We start from the raw sequence: 25,568 nt of genomic DNA, 5'->3' as shown, positions 1-25,568 counted from the left end.
GGTCTGAAAAGTACACACACACACACACACACAAACAAACTGTAATTCTGAATAAAAGGCTAGATGGTGTCATTGTACAATAAATACTCCATGTGCATGGGGAGACAAACATCTCTGTACATTTATCTACCATATATTGTACAGTACACGTGCAAAAACTGCCAGAGACAATGATACAGTGAAATTTATTAAGTGTAAACAGGGAACTTCTCCAGAAGATAAAAAGAATCCAGTTGTACTGACCACCTTAATCCATAACCACTAACGCAAACATCAGGGCTGAGTGGATTAGGTACTTTAAGTACAAAAGGAATACACAAATATAAAATCATGAAAAATACTTGCAACTTAGTTTCATATTATTTGTAATATATATACCATTTATTTCACATATAAAGGTTTTTGTGGTAAGTTTGTAAAGTGGTTTATTAATTTACCGTTGATGACATTTCAGTTTCTCAAAGGCTATTGTATCAGCTTTTTAGGAAGACCATATTGTACAGTACTAAATAGTAACACTTCCTGGTTGAGCTTTAGTTGCTGATCTGTGTATTTGTGCAGAGTCCAGAATATATGGTTCTGTTCCCTCTCAGCAGAAATTAACTGAACGACCTGTCTGAGGTTCATGTCAGCTGTATCGGCTGCTGTGACTGTGACTTCTGTGCCTGGACGAACTGCGACTAGAGGAACGGTATGACCTGTAGGCGAAGACACCACAATATTTTAACTTCCAGCCATTAAGGAGACACATACATTGTGTAACTGGTTGATAAGTGTAAAAAAAATAAAACAAAAGTGAGTGGATCAACACTCATAAGCCTCAACGGAAAAGCAGCAATTTGTGTAAAACACTGATTGATGAGTACATCTTAGCATGAAGCCACAGGAAAGAAAGACAAAGACAAATTCTGAACAGAGACCCACCACCTTGTTAATGTTGGCCAGGATTCACCGGAGAGCAAAGAGTCTTACCGCGATCGACGGTCGGAGCTCCTGTAGCTGCGACTTCGTCTGCGCCCTCGTCTCCTGCTTACACTCCGACTCCGACTGGAATAGCTATCATAGGAGTCTGACCTGCATTAACATACAGCCAGACAGCATGACAATGATATTTCAGGAATACCTAAATAACAATGCTTCATTCAAACAGGTCAAATTAGGGTCTTTTCAGGCTTTAACAAATGAATTTAAGATCTTTTTATAAGACCTTTTAATAACCCCAGATAATCCAAATACATACACTCCAAGCAGTGGCATTTGGAAAGCATTTCTGTGAGTAAGAAGGATATTAAAAAACAAAAACTAATGATAGCAAAACTATATTACAAGAATGTGCTGGTTCAACTATTTTGCAGTTTACCTTTATTGATGTCTATCATTTAGAAAAGAAAATAAACAACCCAAATGCCAAAACAGAATACATACCCAAAGAACAAATATTCTAATAATCAGGTCTAGGCCTACCCACCAGAATACAACAATAATTATATCTGAATAATTTGATGTGATATGAAACTGGCTTAGGTGACAAAACTGGCATAAAATAGTTCAGTTATTCAAAGAAAAATGATTCTTTTAAGTTGAGTTTCTTACTGTAGCTACTGTACTGTGGTTGGCAGTAGTGACACTACTATGTATCTGATAATGAGACAGGCAGGCCACAAAAAATGACCAAAAAGCCTCCTGCACAAACAATCAATTTCAGTTTATAGGTTTATCTGCATATCACTGAGCATCAGTTTCTTTTTATCATATAATCCAGCCCATTTTTGTGGGCACACAGAACTCCACACCACTCAGCCACCATGCTGCCTTTTGCATAAACTTCAAGAATATTTTTGATTTGTGAATTAATAAATCAAGGAGGCACACAGACCTGGATCTCCTGCAGCGATCATATGAGCGACTTCTGGAATGACTTCTACTGTATGTCCGACTGATGGGAGGAAAAAAAGTAAAATACTGTGAGATGAACAAGCTTGATACACGTTTTAAGACCAATTATACACTGATGATGATAAATATGCACATTAGAATTATATAATAGAAAACCCCAGGAGCAACAAAAACTCCTCTCTGTGTGGTTTCCAGTGCCTCCCACTGAGAATACGTCACAACAGATTATTATATCAGTGTTTCTGGGTGTACCTGTGACTCCTGTAACTCCTGTATGTGCTGCTCCGAGAGCGTGACCGTCCTCTCCCACGTCTTCTCCGACTCCTGCTACGGCTTCTAAAATAATTACTTTGTCTTAAAAATTACTGTATCAAAGACAGAGATTTCATTTCTAGACTAAATGCTTCACATCCGTCAGGTTGATCACTTCACAACAATTTAGACTTATGTATAAAAAGCCTATCTAGCATTCAGAAAGATTCACTGAAGGTGCTCTCATGCTGTTCATTTATCACAGTGCTTTTGGTCTTACCTGGATGAGTAGCTGGAGTTGCCAGATCTACTCCTAGACCTGCTGTAGGAGTGGGACCACCCTCTGGAGCGGGTTTGGTGACTGGAAACAGAACGGGACTTCCTTGACACCGACCTGGACTTAAGGGACCGCGTGCGTGACCCTCCCTTGGTCTTTCCCACTGAAGGGGATCTTTCCTCAGTGGAGCTCTCCAAGTTCCTTGGCCTCCGGTTGAGTTGTGCAGTTTTACGAACCTCATCAAAAAGAGATCCTGGTCTGATCCGGCTCTTACTTTTTATCTCCATTCTCACTGTCGGCGTGTTTTGGGTCTGGTTCTCTTTAATTTGTGTGTTTTTTGCAGTGACGGGTGGTACATTAACACTTTGTAGAGTCGAGATTCCTTTCAGTGGCTTCCATTTGAAATTACTCATGGTGCTAGTAGGTTTGCCGGTGGCCGCTTCTTCCTCCAGTCCACCAGCTGTAGACGTGGAAGCAACAGCAGGCTGTTCTTTGAAGTGAGGTAAAGCACAATCTTTACATCCCAAATCTGAAGACTGTGAGGAAGATTTCTGGGCTAATTCAGGGTCATTAAAAGACTCACGTGTAACCAGAGGTTCTGCAATTTCAATGTCGTGCTCTGGAGTACAAATATCCATATCATCTAATGACTCTTGCTCTTTGATACCGGGTAAGTGAGCATTGTTAGCACTGCTCCTGTTGAATGACTGACGAGGTTCAGTGTGTTTGGGGTTTTTGTTGATTGGTTCTTTTGTCCTCTGTTGCTCTTTATCTTCTTTAGTGGGATTCTTGTTTACAGAGGTTGGGTTTTGGTCCTTTTCATTCATACTGTCTACACCAGGCCGGTCTTTAATAGTTTTACCAGGACTATGTTTCTCTTTTTTGGATTCGTCTTCATCTTCCTCCTCTCCAAACTCTAAAGGAGGCTGCCAGTGAAAAGTCTCTTTCAGCTTCTGGTGCTCCCTCTTAAGTCTCTTTCCTTTGTCTTTGCTGTGATGGGAACTAGTCTTGCTCTCACTTCTTCTCTTATGTTTATGTTTGCGTTTGGATTTCTTCTTTCTCTTTTGCTTCTCTGGCTCCTTCTCAGGACTTTCCTCGGATGGACCAGAACCACCATCAGCAACAGCAGAAACTTTGTGTGCTAAAGCAGCCACTGCCTCTGATGTCTTCCTGGAAGTCTCATAATCTGACTCTGAACTAGCCTCCCCTTCCTCTTTTTCAGATATAGCTAGTGGCCTAGTTGTTATATTTTCTGAATCACTTTCTGAATTCCATCCAGTAAGAGCAGACAACTTCTTCTCAAGAAACTCGCTGGACTCAGCTGCTTGTTTCTGCTTTGTTGAGGTGTTAGCACTGTTATTTTGACTCACTTTATCAGTGTCACTATCCCATTCAGACATGCTATTAAAGCTCTCCACTGGCACTGAGGTGTAATATTTTGACTTTTGATCCCGTGATCTGTCTTTCTCTTTTGTTTTGTCCAAAGAGTCACTTTTTATTGAGACACCGATGTCAGGACTGTGCTCGTTGTCTGTCCTGTTCTCTGATCCTGAGTGAGTATTTTTATCACTTGTGAGTGAAATGTACTTATCTAAATTTTTTATCCTTTTTAGAGAGCTGTAATACTCTTTCCATTCCTTATCTAGTGAATTCTTCTTGCTGCTTGTTTTTGGGGAGTTTTCAGAGTCTGATCTGCTGCAGGAGGATGACCTGCTGCGATAGTGATGAGGAGATTTAGACCTTGACCTACTGTAACTTTTACTCCTTGAGCGACTGTACGATTGGCTGTAGGACTTGCTTCTGGTTGATGTGCTGCGTGAGCGTCTTGCAGGTTTGTATGATTTGTCACTTTCAGAGTCAGCTGTCAGAGGTTTTGGCATAACTGAAGTCTGCACCTTTTCTGTAATGCTATCAATTGCTTGTCCAATAGAGGAGAGGACACTGGAAGCTACTTTGGCTTTAATTTCCTGAATATGGATATAGGAAGGTTTCCAAGGTTTTTGACCTGGTTTCCAGCGTGACGGTGGAGGACTGTCGCTGAGCGGAATTACAGGAACGGTTTTAGGAGGTGGGACAGTAGGAATTCTGGAGACAGGGGCTGCTTTGCTCTCAGGAAGCTTCTCTGTGATATGCATCATGACACCTGTTTTTTTTGTGGTGGTTTTTACCTTTTTTGGCGATGTGGATGAAGTCCTCTTTCTAGATGGAGACAAAGACCTGGATCTTGAGCTTGAATAAGATGTAGAGGTGGATCTAGACAAGGACCGACTTCTAGATCTAGAAAGGCTTCTGGTTCTTGAATAAGACCTTGATCTCCCCCGAGATCTGGATCGACTCGATGTGTACGATCTAGAGTATGATCGTGAGTCTCTGAAGGATGGGGAGGACCCCCTTCTCCTCCGATTTGAAGAATAACGCTGACTCGAAGAGGAACGAGATGGAGAACGGGATCTTCTGTACTTTCTTCTTGAAGACACTGACCTTCCACCCACTGACAGGTAAGGCTCCTGAGGTTTGGTCTTGGAGCTCTTCTTCTTGCTATGTTTCCGTTTTTTGGCCTTCCTCTTGTGTTTGGCTTTCTTCTTCTCCTTCTTCTTCTGCTGACGGTGCAGGCTAGACCTCTCAGAGCTGCGGTCTGAAGAATGTTCTGCAGACCGGGACCAAGTGGAGACACTTCTGTTGTCCCATCTGCTTGAGGAACCGTCATTCAATCTGTTAAGTCAAAAGATACATGAAGAAAAACAGAAAAAACTGATGTTTAAAGTGACTAAGTAGAGCAAGAAATCATACTTGTCTCCTTTGCTCCATTTCTCGATGCTTGGTGGTTGATATACTTTGGTTCTCTTCATCTCTTCTTTCCAGTGTGGTGGAGTTTCACTGCTGCCACGCTCTTCCACAGATGCAGACCGTGACTTAGATCTAGTGGGAGTGTGATATCTCTGCAGTAAAAGTAAAAATAAAGAAATATTTTAAAATATGTTAGTAAAATATAGCTCAAAATAAAATAAAGTTCTTCACAAAGTTTGTTTTAACTGTAATTAGAGTGCAGTTTGCGGGTTAAATTTTGTAGTGCAGGTCACACAGCACCCATCACCAGTGCTGCTGTCACTGTGGACCCGGAAAAAAACATCTTCTCTCCCCTGAATCCTCAGCCACCATCTGTGCTTAACTGCATCTCATCAAGCAAGCTTAGGTTGTTCATCAGGTAGAATAAATTTACTCTAGCATTACGTTTGTGCTGGTCTTTGGACTAGGTCTCTTTCACTGTTTATAACTATGTGAGATGTTGTACAGGGTGCTATCCCCAAGTGAATACAGAAGGTCACAGTCTGATAAGGCCAAATGAAGCACATCATCTTCAAAAAGATGAGAAACTATTTTGTGGCTGCTAAACTGTATGATGTATGACCAGATGGCCTGTAACAATGGCCGCAGTACCCCATACTCCCACAGTACCCTTCAACAAGAGCCCTTAAAAGACCCAGTTATAGGCCTTTACCTAATCTATAAAACACTTGTAGAATGAATGGGCAAACTCCCATGACAGCTTCAGCAATCTTGTAATGGTAAAGAGTTGGCCTGTTGTTCCACGGCCATGACGGAATCTGCATTGCTCCTCGTGGTGATTTAACAACTTGTACACTTTTCAATTTTAAGCTCTACCAGGAAGGCTGAGCAGTGCAATACTCCAATAAATGGCATACGGACTGTTCTCCATCCACCCAGTGACACTGAAGAGATGAGTCAGCCAAGACAGGCCCATGTTTACGACAGTGTAGCATCTCTTCTTTTAACAACAGTGCTAAATCTATCAAAGACTCAATACCATGTAATACTTTTTTGTTAACACACAGTACTATTTCTAAACCTGTCACAGAAGTGATTCATGAACACTGGAATATTTTGGAAGCACACCCAAATATTGGAAACTCCTTCAGGTCAGCTCCCACGTTTTGTCACTGGAGGGCTGTGAGCACTGTCACCTAACAAAATAAAGGGCCTGGGATCAAACATGCTGGGCAACTGGGACCATTTCTGTATGCATGTTGTCATTGTGGGTTTCCGACAGGTGCTCCTACTCCTCCCACAATCCACACACATGCACGTTAGTTATATGGTGACTCTAAATTGGCTGTAGGTGTGAATGTGCGTGTGAATGTTTGTCTGTCTCTGTGTGTCCGCCCTTTGATAGACTGGTGATCTGTCCATGCAATCAGAGGGCTGTGCGTGACACTCTGTATTAGTCAGTGCTATAGCCATCAGTAATGAGGATGGGTTTGGAAATAGTTACCCTTGGAATTAGTCAAATACATCAGCCAAAGTTACAAGCGAACAATTAATAGATGAACACCAAAGTTAAGGTGAGCATACCATTGTTCCTCTGCCTTTGATCTTCCGTCCAGATTTTGACACAGCTGGTTTTTGGTCAGTGGAAAGAGATGTTTCTTCTTTTTCAACTCTGAAAGAGCACATTTCCAAGTAAACACTTACTACAGTTATTTGTGTTAGACATCAAATGCTAAAAACATTGTAAATGAAGCCCAACTTTACTGACATCTCTGTTTTATCTTCCTGAGATGGCATGTCCCTTCGCAGCAAAAAGCGATTCTCTGGTACTGGTGGAATTTCTTCTGGTCGGACTAAAGGCTTCTCTCTCTTCCCACTTTGCTCCTTCTCTCCATCCATTTCAGTCTCTCCCTGCATCAATTCCGTCTCCACAGAACTGTGAGAGGAGGAACAATCCAACACATTGTAAAACAATAAGCAAAGAGCCAAGTCTTTATACTCTCTCTATAAACAGTGGTTCATGTTATATTTTTACTTCTATATACAGATTAAAGTGGTTCAAAGCTTCAACAAAGTTGAGAAACATTTATTTGCATTATACAATGTAAAATATGACTATGAACTTACCACTGTAGGTCAATGTTCTCGCCCTTCTTGGATTCCCTCTTTTTCTTTTTTGATCGTTTACTCTTTGCATGTCTCCTGCGCTTGTGGTGCTTGTGCTTTCCATCAGATTCACTTTCAGATTCCACTGAAGAGAACTGAGACGATGAGTCATGGGAATTGAGGGACACATCTGTAGCATGAGAGGCTCGTTTCCTCTTGCCTTCAAGCACTGAAGTAGGAAATATAACAGCATGTTTGTCATTATATCAAAAATACACAAGTTTTTAAGAAAAGTAAGAATGAAAATAAAAGTTAAATGCTAGGACTCATTTCAGGGTGGTACAACTTTACTATAAGGCTTTGATTCTTCTCAGTATGCTGGAGGAAATGAAAGCAGGCCTAGTAGAGTCAGGTAAGCAGATGCAAAATGAACTCCACAAGAGATCACCTTACTGATCCTCATAAAACAAAACTACTTTCTGCCCAAAATAAACTGGCTCTCAACTTTCTTGAGCCCTTTCTTTCAATATCGAAGTATTTATAGTATGGATAGTTAGATGAAAAGCTTGTACAGAAAAAAAAAAACAAAAACAAAATGCACACAATGTGTGAGCAGACAACCAAACCATATCTTAAAATGACTGCAAAAGAATTACACACCAAGTCATAATGAAACAACAAAAAAATTCAGCTTTTAACTATGAAATATTGTCCTTTCATATTTTTTTAGCTATCAACTTATTCATACAAATGTTATCCAATACGCTAATCACAATTAACTGAATTGTTTTAAACAACTAATTTTAAACAGCACAAAACAAATTTTAATAGTCTCAATCTTTCAAACAATTTAAAACACAACCAATTCAAACAAATAATAAATCAACCAAAGTGGGTCATAACTTAACAGCATTAATATTCAACATAACACATAACATATTGCTCCGTTACAGTCATTGCAATCAGTTCCTTAGAAGAAAAAAAAAAAAAAGCCTTACCTGCAGTCTCTTTGTGATTTGCAGAAAGTAGTTCTGCACAGGCTCATTGAACCTATTTTCTTGTCTTCTTTTTCTGTTGATCTGACCAAATCTCTCGTCTCCTCTAGACTCTGTCTGCCGTGTGCCAAGTGCATTTTAAATTGCGCTGCACACTAGCTTTGAAAGCGACCTGGAAACTGCCACTATTGCTGGCTTTCCAGTTCATAATCAGCTGATCATTGCTTTAAAACTGTCTATTATAAATGAAATAATGCTGATAATACAGATAATGATAATACAATAATAATGGATATAATAACAATACTATATATCCATCTTGTAAGTTTGTCAATATTTGTTTTTATTTTTTTATCCAAATTAATTTGTTTACCTTATTTATGCCTCATTTAACTTGATAACCATTGTTGCTCAAAAACCATAATAATACAAAATCAGACCAAGTGGTTTAAATGGATTGTTTTTCCTAATTGAGTAATGTTTGTCATAAATTACAACAAAAAACTTCATCAATGATTTGCATTTTCAGTAGAAATCGCTTAGCTTGTGGAGCGGTTTGTTTAGCCTTTTCATTGGATTTGTTATTAAAAAAAAACAGACTAAACCTAGCCTTATCCTTTAAGAGAAAGAAGATCAAGGAAAATTCACCATCATTTGCAGACTTTGTGATCAGCTGACCACAGTCCACAACTCTCACATCAGCGTAGGGTCTGCTGGCTGAATCAGTTTTCAGTCTCTCAATCTTCTTTATCACTTCAAAGCCAGAGATGACAAGACCAAAGACAACATGGACCCTGTGCAGAGGCAAAAAAATAAATAAATAAAAAATAAATTACACATCTCATAACTATACCGTAACTTCACTATTATTACATTAGGATTAGGATTTTAGCAACCTGAAGATGCATTTTTCTTAATAAGCTTCTTGCTATGATGAGTCTGACATGAATGAAATTAGAAAAGCTTTAAATATTTCACACAGATGTATTTCTGTTTCTTCATTTAGGGCTCAATTGGAAAATGGGTGACCTGGTAGTTGGTGGTGGTACTGTCAATCAAATCTGATCAACAAGCCTGATAAATCTGATTAGCTAGTTTCTGAGATATTGGCAAATAAAGGTGAACTTCTGTGCCTTATAGTCTTAAATATGTAATTTTATAAAGCAATGGACATTTTCATGGGCTTTACAAATTCTGCAAACAGTTAAGGAAAATGGGAAATCAAGTCAGAAATAAAAGTGCACTTATAAACACTAGAGTGCCAATAGATTTTACCCATCAAGATGTGGCGCCATCTTGGTTGTGCTGTATACATCCAGCAAAGAAGTCAGAGAAGATCAACCAGTGGAAGTGGTGTGGTCATGAAAAGGGGAGAAAAAAAACAAAGGAAAGAATAAACACCTGACGCCAGCAACGCATGGGTGCTACTGTAGCATGGGAACAAATTCAGAAGGTACAGAATTTGTAAAACCACCCTCTGTTTAATATGTGATTTATCCTCAATTTAGGAGACAGTTTGGCTGATCAGCTTAAAAAAGCCACTGTGAACAAATACATAATCACATTTGGATGATAAAAGATTGTCTATATATACATTATCTCCTCCATTTTTCATTAGTTTTTATTATTGGAGGACACTTTCCACTTATGGTGACACCCAGTTTTAATGACAAAACAAGCCTACAAAGCTAAATATCAAAAGTCATCTGCTGTAAACACTGTTTTAACATGCTGAAAATCAACACTGTTCTCTGTGGAATGTTTAAAAATACAAATTACTATATAATAAACAGAGTCAGGAGAGAGAGAAACACAGCCTTGGAGAGGAGACACATTACCTTGGAAGAGCAGGATGCTAGAGTTTCTGTAAATTTTACACAAAAACGGCAAGAGAAAAAATGTAACACATTTGTAGGTAAAAAAAGAATGAATCCATGTTTCTCTGCACTTTGAAATCTAACTGCACACAGAGGGGACTGTTGACAGTCACACTGACAAATTCTACACTATAGTTTCAAAACAGAAAAAGGGACAGAAAGCAAAAACAAAACTTTATCAAGAATGACACTTAACTAAATGATATGGTTATTTAAGCTGAGGAATTCTTGTACTGAATGCTACTCACATGAAAAACTGTGAACCGTTGGTGTCCTTCCCACGATTGGCCATCGACAACAGGAAAGCTCTGTCATGTTTGAGAGTGAAGTTCTCATCTGTTGGGAGCAGAGAAAGAAGGATTGACATCTCAGTGTGTTCTCCAATTAGTAGTAACAGAATATTCAGAGGGAAGTACAGGAAAAAAAGAAATCTGCATTTGAATCCATCAAACCGAAACATTGCCTCACCAACCAATGCTTTACACACAAGTAATGTCAATTACACACCAATCCAATTCAGATGCTTCCCTCCCTCCCTCCCAAGGGTGATTCCAACAGCATACAAAATTATAATAAACCACATACTAAAGGCCCATAGTCATGTACAGCATTATAATGGACTAAAATATGAACTAAACGTTTTATGCCATGGTGAAGTGATTTCTATCAAGCAATAACAGTCATTATCATTGTAAGCTAAAAGTGTTTCTAATTTGTACATAAAAACTGAAATGTCTCTCAATGGATCAATATTCCCTATATCCCTATATACTGTAAGCACATTGTAAAAGCAATGATTTCACCCACTGTGGCACTGGAAATAATCTTTATATTGAGCAAAAGACTTCTATTCTTTATCCAACTACATGTCATGGCACTCATGATAGGAGTACTGTAGCTGTAAATATCAGGTAAGTAATTTCAGAAGCCTGAAGCATTAGCATTTAGCAGGGGAGATGTGTGAATGGAAAATCCTTCAGCACAAGTTTGCATCTGCACCTGTACAAACATTTGTTTATTTATTTATTTTGCTGACTGGGGAAGGTGAGAGGGACAATGTTGACATCTGTTACTGAGCTGTGAACATCTCTTACCTTCTCATTTTGCAAATGACCACTCTATAAATAAAAGAATATGTTGAAAATTTTAGGCAGGAAGATCGTAGCTTTTAATAAAGAGAATATCTACTCTCCATGCTGATTGGATAAAGCCCACTAATCTAACTATAGAGAAGACAGTACTAAACAATGGAAAAGTGAAGGTCAGCAGAGTCATACGTAAGAAAATTCACAAGGAACACTGTTTATTACATTAGGTACATCAGTGTTATGCTCATGCAGAAGTATTTAAGGTATTTAAAGATAAGTGTATGAGATATCAGAGAAGTGTATTTGACAACTTCATATTCTTATTACCTTCAAAGTAGCCCCCATAAATGGACTCTCCGCCTCTTCCATTTCCTGCAGGGATTAACAATAAACCAGTCAAAATGACATGCTATATGTAAGTGTATCTTTAACCTGAAAGAAAAAACATCCTGCATACTTCACCTTATTTACAGCATTTCAGTCTGAAACATCAGCCTGTTATTTCACAGGATTTTTTTTTTTTGTCTAGAATTTTTGTTCAGATGCCCACGTATAATGGTGTGTCTATACAGAAAGTGAGTCACTGCTGCTCTGTTAAAGCTTGCTGCTGCCAGGTCTTCTGTGTAAATGGGGTAAAACTTTGTAGCTACCACCTGGACTAATTGCATTCCTGCCACACCAAGCCCACAACAAAGCCAAAGTGCTTTTTATTGCGACTTTAAAGAGATTAACCCACCTATCCATTTTATTTTTCCATTTAAAAACAAGTATTAAATTATGTTATTTGTTACCGCCTGTGTGGTGTAAAACATGCAAAAAGAAAACTTAAAAAACATTTTCAGTCAAGTATTAATAAAAACAAAACAAAAAACATGCAGCATTTTTTCCAAAGCAGTACCTTGTGAAAAAGAAATAAATTTGAGTAGCGTCATTCAGTAAGTAAAGACACTTTCAAAGTAAGCAAAGTTATACACTCCACATTACCTTCGGTAAAATCGCCTCCCTGGATCATAAAGTTCTTTACAACTCTGTGAAATGTGGAGCCTTTGTAGCACAGCTTTTTCCCTGTGATTTTGCCAATGCCCCTTTCACCTGTAATTAGATGTCTGTTAACTGAGCTCTTATCAAACACAAAACATACAAAAACCATACAATAGGTTAGGCATACTTATATGCAATAAAATTCTTATTTTACTTATGTGGGCTTTTGTATTATCATAAGCTTTGAGGTATTAAGGAATGGTATTTGAGCAAGAAAACAAAACCACAGTTGGGAAAAGGGGGTACAACAAATGAGATGCCTTTATTCAGACATCCTGTTGTTAATACTCCCATGTAGGACTAGAGAATTAATTAAGAAATCATAAATACTGGAGTGATAGTGGATATTGGCCCAAGCCAAAACCCCTTGGATTTTGCCTGGGGTGAAAGAAATGTGAAAGAAATTTCATTAAATGTGTAGATGTAGTTCAGGGTGCTTCCAGAGGACAATAGGTTGGCTGTTAAGATGGGCAGCTTGGGTTACTAATTTTCTAGTATTCTGCTGAATTCATTGGCATCAGCATTGTTCCAGGGTTTTGGTTTCTTATGTTGAGAGCTGACCCACTCCTTAAAGGACACATTCCAGACTTTGAGAAAGCCAATGCGAACTGCCCAGCTAACTTGTGTATCTTACTGTGTTATGTTGTCACTGTGTCTATGTACAGTACATTCACAAAAACAAACAAATTAACCAGTCACCTCCCATATCTGCCTTGCCAGCACTAAATTTCTGTTAGCCAGGTAGATGAAAAATGAAAGTAAGGATTGATCTGCTGTCTGTTTGTTGAGATATGGCTATCCGTAGGCAGATCACTGCTCCTATAGCACACGTCCTGCTCAGTGGGATGAAATATCTAGGGGAACAGACCAGAAGGCCTGGATTCATCCAGTGATCCCATCTGTTACTAAACCTCTTACACTACAGTCATACCTCCTTTCCTCATGGTAAATGACCTATGGGTAGTGTGGTGTGTGGTACAGTGAATATTTTTTCCCACTTCTTGTCACTTATACTCACTGTGATTGCTTTATGGAAGACACAGGGAGGATTAGAGAGAAAGACAAGTGAAATGTGACAGGAAAAAGACCAAGATTCATAGCCAGTTAATTATTGTTATGTAGTATGTTCTCTGTCCATGTGATTTATGAAGAGTCTCTGTTTTCCAGGAGAAATCAATGACTCGCTACAAGTCAACTTCAAGTCATCAGTTGTACTTCTGAGATTATGACAAAACTGTTTGATTTTATGACGCACAAACTTTTTCAAACGCATTAAAAACAAACAAACTGAAAATTACTCACCGGTGCACAGACAGAGAAAGTTTTTGCTTGTCTTGGGACAAATATCCGAAAAAAGTTGAAAGACGATGCGCCCAACTATAAGACATAAAAAAGTTAACAAATGAAGAATCAATACAGTCCAGACATTACAAAAACATTTCCATAGGTAACAGCGGATCCAAAACTATTCTAATGAGAGTGATGGGGGATACTTTTATCCCTACCTTTCTAAATATGAATCAAAGACCTTTTCAACCTACAGTTATTAAACTGCTCCAGGCCATTTATAAGTGTAAATAAGTTGCACATAATGACTACTAGAAAAATAAATAAATCTAATGGCTTCTCAGGGCTTAACTTTATTACAGACACTATTAATAAAACCAAGCCAGTCCCCCAAGGCAATGTACTAGTGGCTGTTATACTTACATTTTAAACAACCACACGAATTTTAATCAAAAGCTCCAATGCTAAAAAACATTGTATTGATAACATCAGTTCAAAGTAATAATTTGTGAAAGTGGGGTGAGGCTATTTACATAACTAATCCTAATATTTGTAAAGTGACTTTAAATTCTTACCTGGCTCCCGGTTGAGCTCCACATCAAAGTAACACTGAGGGCGGTCTTTCACCCCCATTGTGATCAAAGTCCAAGTGACCTACAATGTGGAAAGAGCAGAAAAATGCTAAACAAAAAATAACAACACTGTCTTCTCCTACAAAAGCAGAAAGCATTTCATCGACGATCACATTTTATCGGTTTAGTATAGTTTTTAGTTTTTAGAATAGAAAGCACAGCACACTGAGAAGAGTGCGTTGGAAAACTAAAGACTGAGACCATGAGGGAAGACAGAAGCTCAAAAGGGGAGGAGGGAGAACAATGGGAGGAGAGAAAAGATTTCTAGTGGCAAACGTACTGGCTCTGCAAACCCAATGAGAACACAGCCCACTGTCCACTTCAATATCAACACCTTTCAGACACTGAAATATCAAATTTTGGCTGCTACTACTGACCATTCAGATGGTGTTTGATCAACCTCAAACTAGTCAATTATCTGATTATCATATCAAAAATAAATGTTGAAAATCTTATCAAATCTGGTTGAACAGCTTGTTATCTTAAAAATGTACTATTTCTATTTTATACAATGCAGCAACAAAAGAAATTTTAAGTTTTGTGTAACAAAAGAAGCTACTATCACAACTTATCATTTTTATATTATTACAGAACAATGACAAGACAAGGGTGGTGGTGACCTAAAAGCTGACTTTCAAATGTTTGTAGGGCTTCCAGTACATACTGTAATCAGTGCTCTTTGACATTCACTAAAATAAGCAAATAATACAATTCTATTAAAATGCTAATGTTTTATATGCACAATGGGCTTATGCGATGGTTCTTATCAAGTTATAAGTTCTTACTTTAACATGTTGGATGTTAGATGAACATTTAGTCAAAGACTTGCCCTTGCTTTTTTCTGAGTACCTTCCTTTAAATATTGCATTTAGCAGTTTTTCAAACTTTATTGGTATGTAACACATAGTCTATAACATATCATTTCTTTACAACAGCACTGCTGAGTTAGAAGTTTGTGAATAGGTTCTTTTCCTTCTGTGACATCTGTAGTGTCAATGAAGCTGTGAATGAGATCTTTTAAGTTGTTCTTCTGTTCGTTATTGAATACTTTGAGTGTAATTTTCTGAGAAAAACGGTGCCACCATATACCTTGAGGGATCTATGGCTTTTTCCCAAAGCAAAGAGATTTTTTTGTCTTTTGCCCTCCTAACTGTCTAGAATACATTTATTAATAACAAATGATTTTGTTTTGAAAGTTGTGGTTGGACCATTGAGTTCTTTTAACCTGAAATGCAATTCAAGGTGTGTCAATAGACTTATTGTTTGAGCATATTTTATTCTTCATACATTGGACAAGTAACCATTACAACACTGAGCAAACAGTATCATTACTGGCAACACTGGTTACACTTGTCCAGTGATTAGGAAATAATTACATACACCCAAATTATTCAAAACCCCAAATCAACATGTTCAATGTCACTGTTTCTCTGCTGTTCAGCAGCTGTACACCGCAACTATAAGTTTGTGCACAAAAACATACACCATCACTATTTAATCGATAGTACGTGGAAATATTTGGTCTGTCAACAGTTTATTTCGGTGAATCACAAATTAGACTAAATGTGATACAGGCTTATTTAGCAAAGTTTTTTTTTTTTTTTTTGGTAAAGAAAGTGCAATATCGCAAAGTTGAGAGTTAAAAGTTTATTTAACAGTAGCACTGTAACATGAAAGAATAGTGGTACCAGAATGAAGAAGATAATTATTTAATCAATCTTGGCAGTAGCTGCTTATGTGAATCTGCTGTTATATAACATTTTTTGATAAAATGATACAGATCAACTTTATGTTTGCACAACAGGGGCCCTTTGGAGTAATGAGAGGGCAGGTTCAATCTAAGTAAATAAATGAACAGTAACTGGGGCAGTAGTTTTGAATTACATCTTACTATCCAGGTAATGACAGAAATATTAAAATGGGACAATGCAGCTGAATTACATTGCAGTCTACTGAGTCATGAATGCATTATAACTCAAATTCATGTCATTCATGACTTGACTTTTATTATACAGTCAATGAATTTAGACAGGGATTCGCATTGTAAGACTAAAATATTCTTCAAATTATAGACATCATCTCCTGTAGGAGAGCCCTCAAAAATGTATACAAAGATAAGAGGTCATTTTGAGCTATAATCTCATGGGTTTAGTTAGGTGACGTGATGACATCACTCAGAAGACCCCTGAAGACCAATGAAGTTGGAGGTAAGTTTAAAATTTTCTCCTCAATTTAAGTTAATTTCACCTTTTCCAAGTGTCGTAGGGTGTGTCACAGATATGCCAGAGAAAACTGAATGATTTTTAATATTTTTTATCATTTTACCAGCAGTTGTCTTCATTAACTTTGAGGACTGTTTTACTTAAGAACTGAATCTAAAACTTATCATTTTGTTTGTAAGATGGAAGACATAAAAGTGTTAGAAAATGCTATAAAGTGAATGAAAGGTTGACATTTTTGTATCTTTTGTGTTGTTCAGAATTATATTAATTCAATATCAGATTTATGTATATTTATGTTATCAACAGATTTATGTAGTGCATGTTGCAATTGCACTACATCATTTGGTAAAACAAAATGTGTCATACAGAAAAAAACATTGAAATTTCTGGGAAATGTATAAAATATTGCATTAATTGACATAAAGAAGGAAAATAAAGAAGGAAACTTAACACATTATGAAGTTGTATATGATTTCAAACCATTTTTACCTCGTGGAAAAAATTGACAAATGTTGACAAATGACATTGATTAACCTTAAAAGCCAAAAAATTCAATATTTGTAGTTAAAGTGGAAATTCTCCAAGTGGCTATGAATTACTTGTAAATCAACACTTGCATTTTGCATTATTTACAATTGTACAATTGACATTAAATTTAATATCACATGAAAAATAGTTCTGTAATGTAGCTTTTCAAGGATTAGTTTGGATCGATTAGATATTAGCTAAATGCCATACACGACTTGTACACCACATTACCTAAAACTTCAAATAAATTATTTAAAAAGCAAAATCCTCAAGCCAACCGAGGAGCTGGTTTCCACCACAAAATCGACATTGTCCACGCCTTACATAACGTTAGCTAACCCAATGCTAACTGTGATTTGACTCATGACTTGCTTTTGTCTTGTTGAAACTTAAGTGACGTTGCTGCAAGATCCAACTACGCTGAGAGCAATAAAACAAAGCCAAAATATCCACTATCTCTACAGTAACTTTTAGCTAGCTGCGCTAATCAAAGGTCAGCGCTGTTACAATGCCCTGTGCTAACGTTAGCTACCAGCTAGCCGAAGTTAGCTAGCGTTAGCTTCTTTAGGTTTCTATCAGCTACGACGATTATTCACATTTAACCTAACAAGCTAATGCACATCACGTTTTTACAGAAACAGGCATGACATAACTAACCTGTATACAGTAGCTAGCTGGGTAATTAGCTAGTCACTGACGGCCGACGACTAACATGAGCTAACTCTCTGAAGTACTGTATACCCCAACCAGTCCAACCAACTTTGGTCCTCCTTTGTTTCCGTAGAGGATTTGTTGTGGTTTTGTTGTGTCAGGAAGTGTCTCTCTACTTAGCTTGTTGGCTAATCTTAATGTAACTTCTTACCTATGCAACAGCCTGTTTAGGTTTCTGTATTAGTCGTTGGCAGTATATTATAATACGTGAATTTGGGGCTAGCAGTTTTCTGTTTGTGTGTCTGCGTAATGTTATGATGCTGTAACGTTAAGCGATTAAGCCTCAGTGGCTAACGTTGCATAAAAAGGTGCGGCATGAAACCCATAATGAGGTAAGGTGCAACTAACTAAAATATAATTAACTGTAGATTGTCAAATGGCATTTAATAAGACCGCACAAGTTTAAAGTCTACGCAGTTAATTTTAGCTACACAACAGCTGAAACATAAACAGTAATGCTATAGAGCCTTACTTCATCAAGTTTGGGAAGTTTTAATTCAACTTTACAGTCAATTTGGAAGCTGTTGATTTTGTACTGTACTAGTAATAACGTTAGGTATAATATGGTATCAGTATAACGCAACACAGGCTTTTTAAATGACCATAAAGTTGACTCCACACCTGTCTGTTATGAGTTCAGTTTATGAAGGGAGTATTTCAGGGCTGCTGTAGATGTACCTAATACAATGTCAATGAAGTTATTTTAGATGATTGTATTTCAATATAGAACTGAAATCATTTGTTGATTAATTATAGTATAGTAAGTCATAGATTTTAAAAACTGCACAACCTTTAAGTTATTTACAACAAGTAACAAAAAGACAATAAGTGGATCCCCAGAAAATAATTTGTGCTTTGTTGGAGTAAATCACTTCAGGTTATGGAAAGTCAAGAGATTTGAAAATACTAGTTTCTTAGCTGGCCTAGTTTTAGCTAGTTCTATTTATTCCATCATGGGAGTTTTTCACTATTTTCTGATATTTTATATAAGAAAATGAATTGATGAGTTAATTGATTGGCCACCTCGTAAACTAATGTAGCCACCCTAATGTAGCCATACTGATGACCTGATTTTGCTCTTTACTTCTTGTAGGCAGTGTGTTCTTCATGGACCCATTGGATCATGTCACTGATCCTGTTTGCCTTTGTGGTTCGAGTCAGGGATGGACTCCCCCTCTCAGCCTCCACAGACTTTGAACATAACCAAGAGCTCCAGGAGAGAAAGCAGCAGCTCAGGACCATCAGCAAGGCACTGGCCCGCTTCCCTGACAGAGGGACAGTCAAGGGCCATGCACTCAATATATAGTAAGGTTTCAGAAAACAAGGCAACAGCAGACTGTGTCAGTGGCGCTGTGCGTAGTGCACGAAAACACAGTACACAGCCTAAAGCAACTCAGCATGTATTTGACTATGATGCAGAAGACAGACAGTATGTCGTGCATTTCATCACAGGGACATCCATGTCACACTGTGTCAGGCTGTTTGTTTACTAAACACCTTTTCTCTCTCACCTGTTCAGCTTCATGTCTTCGGAGGGTGTATCCTACATGACTGTGTGCCACTGCAGCCTCCCTGTTGCTAAGGCCTTCTGCTTCCTGGAAGATTTGCGCTGGGGGTTCACAGCATGTTTCAATAGCACTGTTGTTGCCTTGGCAGCCAGGCCATATCCATTTTTGGAATTTGGTGAGCAGGAAGAGGATATTGTCCGAAAATTAGTGGCAAACAAAGCTTTTATCTTGTCAGATTTTCATTCCCAGTACATTGAACTCGATTTATCTAAATCTTTTACAATTACTTCCTTCTGATAGACAGTACAATCCAGAAGTTGAAGCAGCAGTACAACCAGAGCGGTGGTCCAGCCTTAGAGGTGACATTGACAGAAGTCCAGGAGGATCTGAGGATCCATCCACCACAAGTAATTAACTTGGAGTTGGAGCTCACCAATGGAGCTGCAAATGGGCATATAGAGCAAAGTCCTGGATCTGGTAAGATTTATGAAGTATATTTTGTATAGTACAATAGAGTGCTTACAATTAAAATATATATATATTTTACACTATCTATATGGTTACTTTCTTTTGTTTAATAGGCCAGAATGTAAGACTTGAACCAGTCACACCACCAGGGATCCTCTCTCTGGTCCTAAATATAATGTGTGCGTCTTTGAACATCATTCGTGGCATGCACCTCGTAGAGTACACCTTCCAGGTATGGTGATGCTAAGATATTATCACAAATACTTAAGTTGAATTTCTATTGATTTTGTTTCTTTTCTATACAGCAGCCCAGTATGTTTGGTTACAACATAACTTCCAAGCTTTGGTAGAATTTACTAAAATACATCTAAATAATTGCTGAGTCATTATTACAGTGTCTTTTGTAATAACTCCTGACATTCATTGTAACACGATTGTATAGTGTAAAATTATATTACAGTGTAAAATGTTCTTACTGGAGTTTGGTATTCAGAGACACAATAACTGACTTTATCCTTACAGTTTGGTGTAAGAGGATGGTGGGAAAACAGATAGCTAAGCAGATTTTTCAACTTTTTCTGGGGCCACGAGAATAGACTGACCTGAGACTACTGTATTAAGTCACATATGTACAAGAAATCGTGTAATGCAGTAAATTGTATGTTATGTCTGCTTCACTAAACAAAATGAACTTCAGTCGGACATATTGCTTTGAAATTCGCATATAAGCAAACATTAAATATAGATATGTTAAGCTGCTAAGCATTAACATTTTGCTGTGGAAACAGAAGTTCGGGTCTGCACAAAGTTTCACAGATTGCCACTCCTGTGTGAATTAGTTTTTAATCTGATAATAGATTTGGCAAATTTTAGATCAACAGAAAATTTGTCTGAAAGACAAATTGCCATTTTGTTTAATTTTTTCTAAAATTTCCCTCTATACAGGAAGACTATGAAGGTCTATGGAATGTTGTGGCATTTCTTCTGGCATTTGTCTGCTGCGTGTTTCAGGTAAATGCAGTTCACATGTTGAACACACAATTGTTAATTCTTGCCGATACTGCACGTTTCCTTCTAAGCATGACAGTATTTAAGCTCTTTCAATAAACCGCTTGTGTCCACAGTGCCACCTTTACTTGTTCCACTCTTCGTTGAAGAAACTGAAGTCCTTCACTCTGTTGAGTGTAATCGTCCTATGCAACTTGTATCTGCTTGGCATGAGGAACATGTGGCAGCTGATCTTCCACATTTCTGTTGCTTCCCTGTCCACTGCCCTCATTCTTACCCGCAAACTCCAAGATAGAACCAATGACTGTGGGGTTTGAGTTACAGAGGACGCTTTAGTGTGTTTCACCTCTTCCTGCTATTTATGTGTCCACATCCAGTTTAGGTGAGAACAACTGGGATGCAACTCTGTCATTTCATTAAATTAATCATGAAGATTTTATGTACATTTTTATAAAAACAAAAAAAACTTTAGTCATAAGTTTTGTGTCATCATGGAAATTTAATTTTCCAAGTTAAGAGTTTCTTGTAAGCAGTATGTATTTGCGTTTGATGTAGAATGTATGGTGAAATGCAGTTCTTTCTGGATCCTTAAAAATGTGTGTTTAAACTCAAAATAATACTGATTGTGAGGAGGAAGGAGATGGTTGTTTGAGGAATCCCATCTTTTTTAAATGGAATTAAGGAGTTTTTTTTTCTTCAGTCAGAGCTGCTGACCAAAGTTTAACAATATTGTTGGTAAAGCTGGTTATATTTGTTTCAACTCAGTCTTATTCCTAGTACCACAGTCTCTTTACATAATGAGTTTACAGCTTTAATTGGCTGATTAGGAAATAAGTGGGTAGTCTCTCTTGCTTTGTCAATGTGGCATTTTAACTGTTTAGTGTAGTGATTACATTTATGTGACAGTCAAGGAAAGCAAGCAACAATTTTAAATTGTTTATAAGGCTGTTATAAAAACCTAGTGCAAAGGTGTAAAACGTAAAGCTATGGGTTGTGGATGCCTTACAGTGTGGCAGTGTAACTATAGATGATTGTTTTTGTTCATTTAATTGTATCATCTTAAAAATTCACTGGCAGGTACTGACCTACTCGTTGCAGTAGTTCAAATGCAAGGGCTCCGTGATTTAATGACTTCACGGAAATGACATTTTATACTGGGGAGAAATTATTACTCTGTTAAGGCATTTTATTACCCATCCATTATCTGCACCACTTATCCTTCAGAGGGTCACAGGGTGCTGGAGCCAATCCCAGATGATGTTAGGCGAGAGACAGGATACACCTTGTACAGATTACCAGTCTGTCACAGGGCTTTCACAAAGAGACAAACAAACACTCACATTCACACCTACAGGCAATTAAAAGTGCAATGCAAACCCAAGAGAGAAATACCTTGGTCAGCCATTTCTCTGTGGTGACAGTGCTGACCATTGCTCCATCATGCCACCATTGAAAATACTGATCTGAGTGGCAAAATATTTAAAAAAATTAAAAGATTTTTTTTTAACTGCACTATGAGGTTTAGATATTTTAGTGTTTAGTATGACAGTTTGTTGCTGAATGGGCTGTATATCAGATTTAGCTAAACATAACTAAATCTTGAATTATGTTTGCTTTTTTACAATCTCTCTTTTTTCGGTGTTTATAACACCGCTGTAGTTTTCAGATTGTTATGTCTATCTAAAAAAAACACACTGGTTTTAGATGCAACACATCACAATGCCACTTTTAAACAGGTTAGTGGGGAATTCTCTGCTTAGTTAATTTTTTTTTACATTTTGAGTATTCAGCTTCTTAGATGTTCTGTTTTTAATAGGTAAAAAGTTGCGCTTGATGCCCCTTAAGCAAAGGAAGTCAAATTGTTTATAGTTTCTGTTAAACAGGTAGCATTGTGGCAACAGTGGAAGCTTATTTATCAAGAAAAAATGTTTTTATGGAAAACAAAGTTTACAAAGAGTAAGAAAACCCAAATGTGTTCACTGGAGGAATAAAAACTAGTATAGATGAAGATTGCACAGGCAAGCCTTCTAGTAATACATTGACACATTTTTCCTAAATATACCCTGTCCAGACTTATGGTTCAGTGATGATTATGACGTTGTTTCTGCAATGTTATAATTATATTGGTGATATTAGTGATTTTGAAATGTTCAAATATAGTAAGCGAATTTTTTATTAAGCTGCATATCTGTGAAGGACACTGGTGATCCTATATTTTTCTAAAAAAAAAAGAAAAAAAAAAAGGTTTTACTGACTCAATGTAAACTTCAAGGAGTGTATGTATTTAAGTTATTGACCAAATGGATTGTAAAAAGAAATTGCCATCAATGTTTCAAAATTTTAGAACTAAAACCAAAATTGAAATGAAGGACATTATATATATTATGAAGATTTTTAACAGTAGAAATGCACTGTGTAATTGAAACGTAGCAACCTTCGGTAAAGTAAATACAGTTTTCAAGTTGGAAATTCATCAAGTTCTGTTGTGTCAGTTTCCAGGACAAAATCTCCTGTTTAACACAGACACTGTTGGTCTGTTATTTTAATCTAAATAGCCATACATACATTTGTATAAGTGGTTTTTGTGGCTATAGTCTTTGTAATGATAGGGATTAGTGTAATAATGACATGCTTGGTATCTGCCAAATACACTAATGAATACAGGGCTTTATTTCTCCTGATGTGGTAAACCTGACACTTCATTAAAAATGATATTTCATAAATTTTCATCTGTTGTGTCTGTTGATCTTTGATTTGTGTGTGCACAGTTAGTGTGACCTCCACAACACCAACATGATGAATATTTTTTTTATCTCTCATTTTCTCACAGCCACAAAAATATGTCTATACACTACCAGTCAAAACTTTGGACACACTTTACCATTGAATTGAATGAAAATGTAAAATGTAATGTAGTTCTCTTTAACATGATAACAGCAGATGGCGTTCTTGCACAACTTATAGTTGTAATCTTTATATCCTGTTTCATCTGTGTTGCCATCAACAGATATTGTTGCTTGTCTAGTCAGTTAAATACAATTGTAGTTAAGATTAATCAAAGTAAGCTTCACTATTAATTCACTGCAAACTTACATTGGGCCAAGCAAATCTTAGGGTTAAAAGTCCACATGTAGCCTATTTCCACTTCTGAGACAAAATTATGTTTTACAGAGAAGGTCAGAAAAGGTGGTAATGAAATGCATAGCACACTAAATTCTTTAATTTACTTGAGACATTTTAGCAATTGTGAAAAGTTTAAATAGCTGGTATAGTGGTTTCAAGTGACATAATAATTAGAAGTTTATTAAAAAAATTTTTCATATGGCCAGTCAAAGGGGATATTAAAAGATAAAGTGCATTTTCAAGTGTTGTATGTATAGAGACACTTTGGCTTTGATAAATGTTTTAATGAAAAAAGAAGCTTTTTACTTTTGGTATGATGTGGTCAGCTGAGCATTGTAAAAGTGGCAGATCTTTAGTTTACAGAGTAATTTGTTTGTTATTTTCTTTTCTGGATTAAACTTTCAGTGTCAATAAAAGAGAAAATAAAGGATTTTATGTCTGTTTTTTCACTTAGGGCCTTTTCAGGTGACCAAGTTAGAAAATTAGCTCATATTCTCGTTTATGCTTCACTGGAAGGGGCTCTAGTGATGAGTGTTGTTATAAAGATCATCCAGTTTTAGTTCTCCTTACATTGGTGAAGTGAGGAGCCTTTCATTCTGTGATACCTAACCTGTATGACCTTGACCTAGCCTTCAATAAACAAATAAGCTTCTTTGTCTGTTCACATTCATATTTATATTTTTGTTACTATTTTACAGATATCGCTATTTGTGTCATTGGCTGTAAAACATGGGGAGTGAAACTTTCGAGCCTGGGCTATGGTACTTCTCCATTCAACACGCTAATCCAACTAAATTCAACGTCACACACAAGATTGGAAAAGAGCTGAATCCAGCCAGTCTCAGATGATCCTATTTAAAGACCCTAAAGCCTGAACATGAACCTGGACTACAGTGATGATACAGCCTGTGGACTATGATGCTAAAGGCCAAACTGTTTGCACCTCAACTAAACTCTTTAAAGTCTTTGTATGTAGGTTTCAGCAAAGAGACGTTTAGGTTGTTATGTACAGTTACAGCTGCACTTGTGCAAAAAGGTCAAAGGTTAAAATCATCACCTTTACATTACACTCATAACAACACGAACAGGATCTGTAGCAACAACAGTTGTGGTGAGCAACTAAAGGTTAGTCCCAGATTTCTGGTTTAGACTCAGGTCCAGGTCCAGACTCAGGTTCACATCGAGCTTTATAAACAAGGTTCCCACACTTTGGTTAACTTCAAATTCAAGGACCTTTCAAGGACTTTGCAGGTCCAATACCCTGAAATTCAAGGACTTAATGTGGGGACACATTTCAAGTTACGTTAAGATGTCAGTTTTCATGTGTCAAACTCAACTATGGAAAAAAGCATTTGTTGCGTTTGTTTTTGGCCATATGACAGAGGTCTGATATTCTATTGATCATATTTCTGGTTTGCATTCAACTGAAGAATATTCAGTAGATCCTATATTGTTTCTAAAAATGATTTGATATGAACTTTCCATGGATATTACTGAAAAGCGCTTAGGGTCATGGAACCTGAAGTTTGAAGACATAGAAATATGCTTTCAAGTTTTTCTTGCCTCATGGGTTTACATGATCTTAACAACCAAAGCAATTCAACATGACATTAAAGAAAATATTTGGCCAACAGATGATCACAAATGTTTGCTTTATTGAACACAATATAGAGTCACTGACTGAACAGACTTGGGTTCAGTGGAAGCACTGAAAACATATCCCAACATAGTGCAGATCAAATACATTCTAAAACATTCCAAT

General features: G+C 37.2%; 2 protein-coding genes across 7 annotated transcripts; one reads left to right on the top strand and one right to left on the bottom strand.

The window, feature by feature from the left end:
• Positions 1-93: 93 nt before the first annotated feature.
• nktr (natural killer cell triggering receptor) lies at positions 94-17,778 on the bottom strand. Of its 5 annotated transcripts, none has more exons than XM_026292817.2 (17): positions 17,646-17,778; positions 14,182-14,260; positions 13,622-13,696; positions 12,263-12,370; positions 11,606-11,650; positions 10,439-10,526; positions 9,589-9,618; positions 8,962-9,107; positions 7,340-7,547; positions 6,981-7,148; positions 6,797-6,884; positions 5,216-5,364; positions 2,429-5,137; positions 2,149-2,232; positions 1,877-1,936; positions 973-1,074; positions 94-698 (listed from the first exon to the last, which is right to left on the bottom strand). In XM_026292817.2, exons 2-17 carry the CDS (start codon positions 14,237-14,239, stop codon positions 629-631), a joined length of 4,188 nt encoding a protein of 1,395 aa, XP_026148602.1. In that variant the 5' UTR covers positions 14,240-14,260; positions 17,646-17,778; the 3' UTR covers positions 94-628. The 5 variants fall into 5 exon arrangements, with proteins under 5 accessions (XP_026148602.1, XP_026148603.1, XP_026148604.1 ...); XM_026292818.2 differs by having other exon boundaries at positions 2,158-2,232; XM_026292819.1 differs by lacking the exons at positions 13,622-13,696; positions 14,182-14,260; positions 17,646-17,778 and adding an exon at positions 11,285-11,308 and having other exon boundaries at positions 12,263-12,335.
• A 1-nt stretch (position 17,779) lies between these two features.
• On the top strand, positions 17,780-23,412 carry sec22c (SEC22 homolog C, vesicle trafficking protein). Of its 2 annotated transcripts, none has more exons than XM_026292823.1 (7): positions 17,780-18,031; positions 18,793-19,128; positions 19,219-19,382; positions 19,508-19,684; positions 19,789-19,907; positions 20,621-20,686; positions 20,800-23,412. In XM_026292823.1, exons 2-7 carry the CDS (start codon positions 18,863-18,865, stop codon positions 20,998-21,000), a joined length of 993 nt encoding a protein of 330 aa, XP_026148608.1. In that variant the 5' UTR covers positions 17,780-18,031; positions 18,793-18,862; the 3' UTR covers positions 21,001-23,412. The 2 variants fall into 2 exon arrangements, with proteins under 2 accessions (XP_026148608.1, XP_026148609.1); XM_026292824.2 differs by having other exon boundaries at positions 17,783-18,031; positions 18,793-19,004; positions 20,800-21,000.
• Positions 23,413-25,568: the final 2,156 nt, after the last annotated feature.

Source organism: Mastacembelus armatus, chromosome 20 (genome assembly GCF_900324485.2).
Source record: "Mastacembelus armatus chromosome 20, fMasArm1.2, whole genome shotgun sequence".
NCBI classification, from domain to species: Eukaryota; Metazoa; Chordata; class Actinopteri; order Synbranchiformes; family Mastacembelidae; genus Mastacembelus; species Mastacembelus armatus.
Note: the sequence above shows the minus strand (reverse complement) of the source record. Positions and strands in the feature narration are given on the sequence as shown.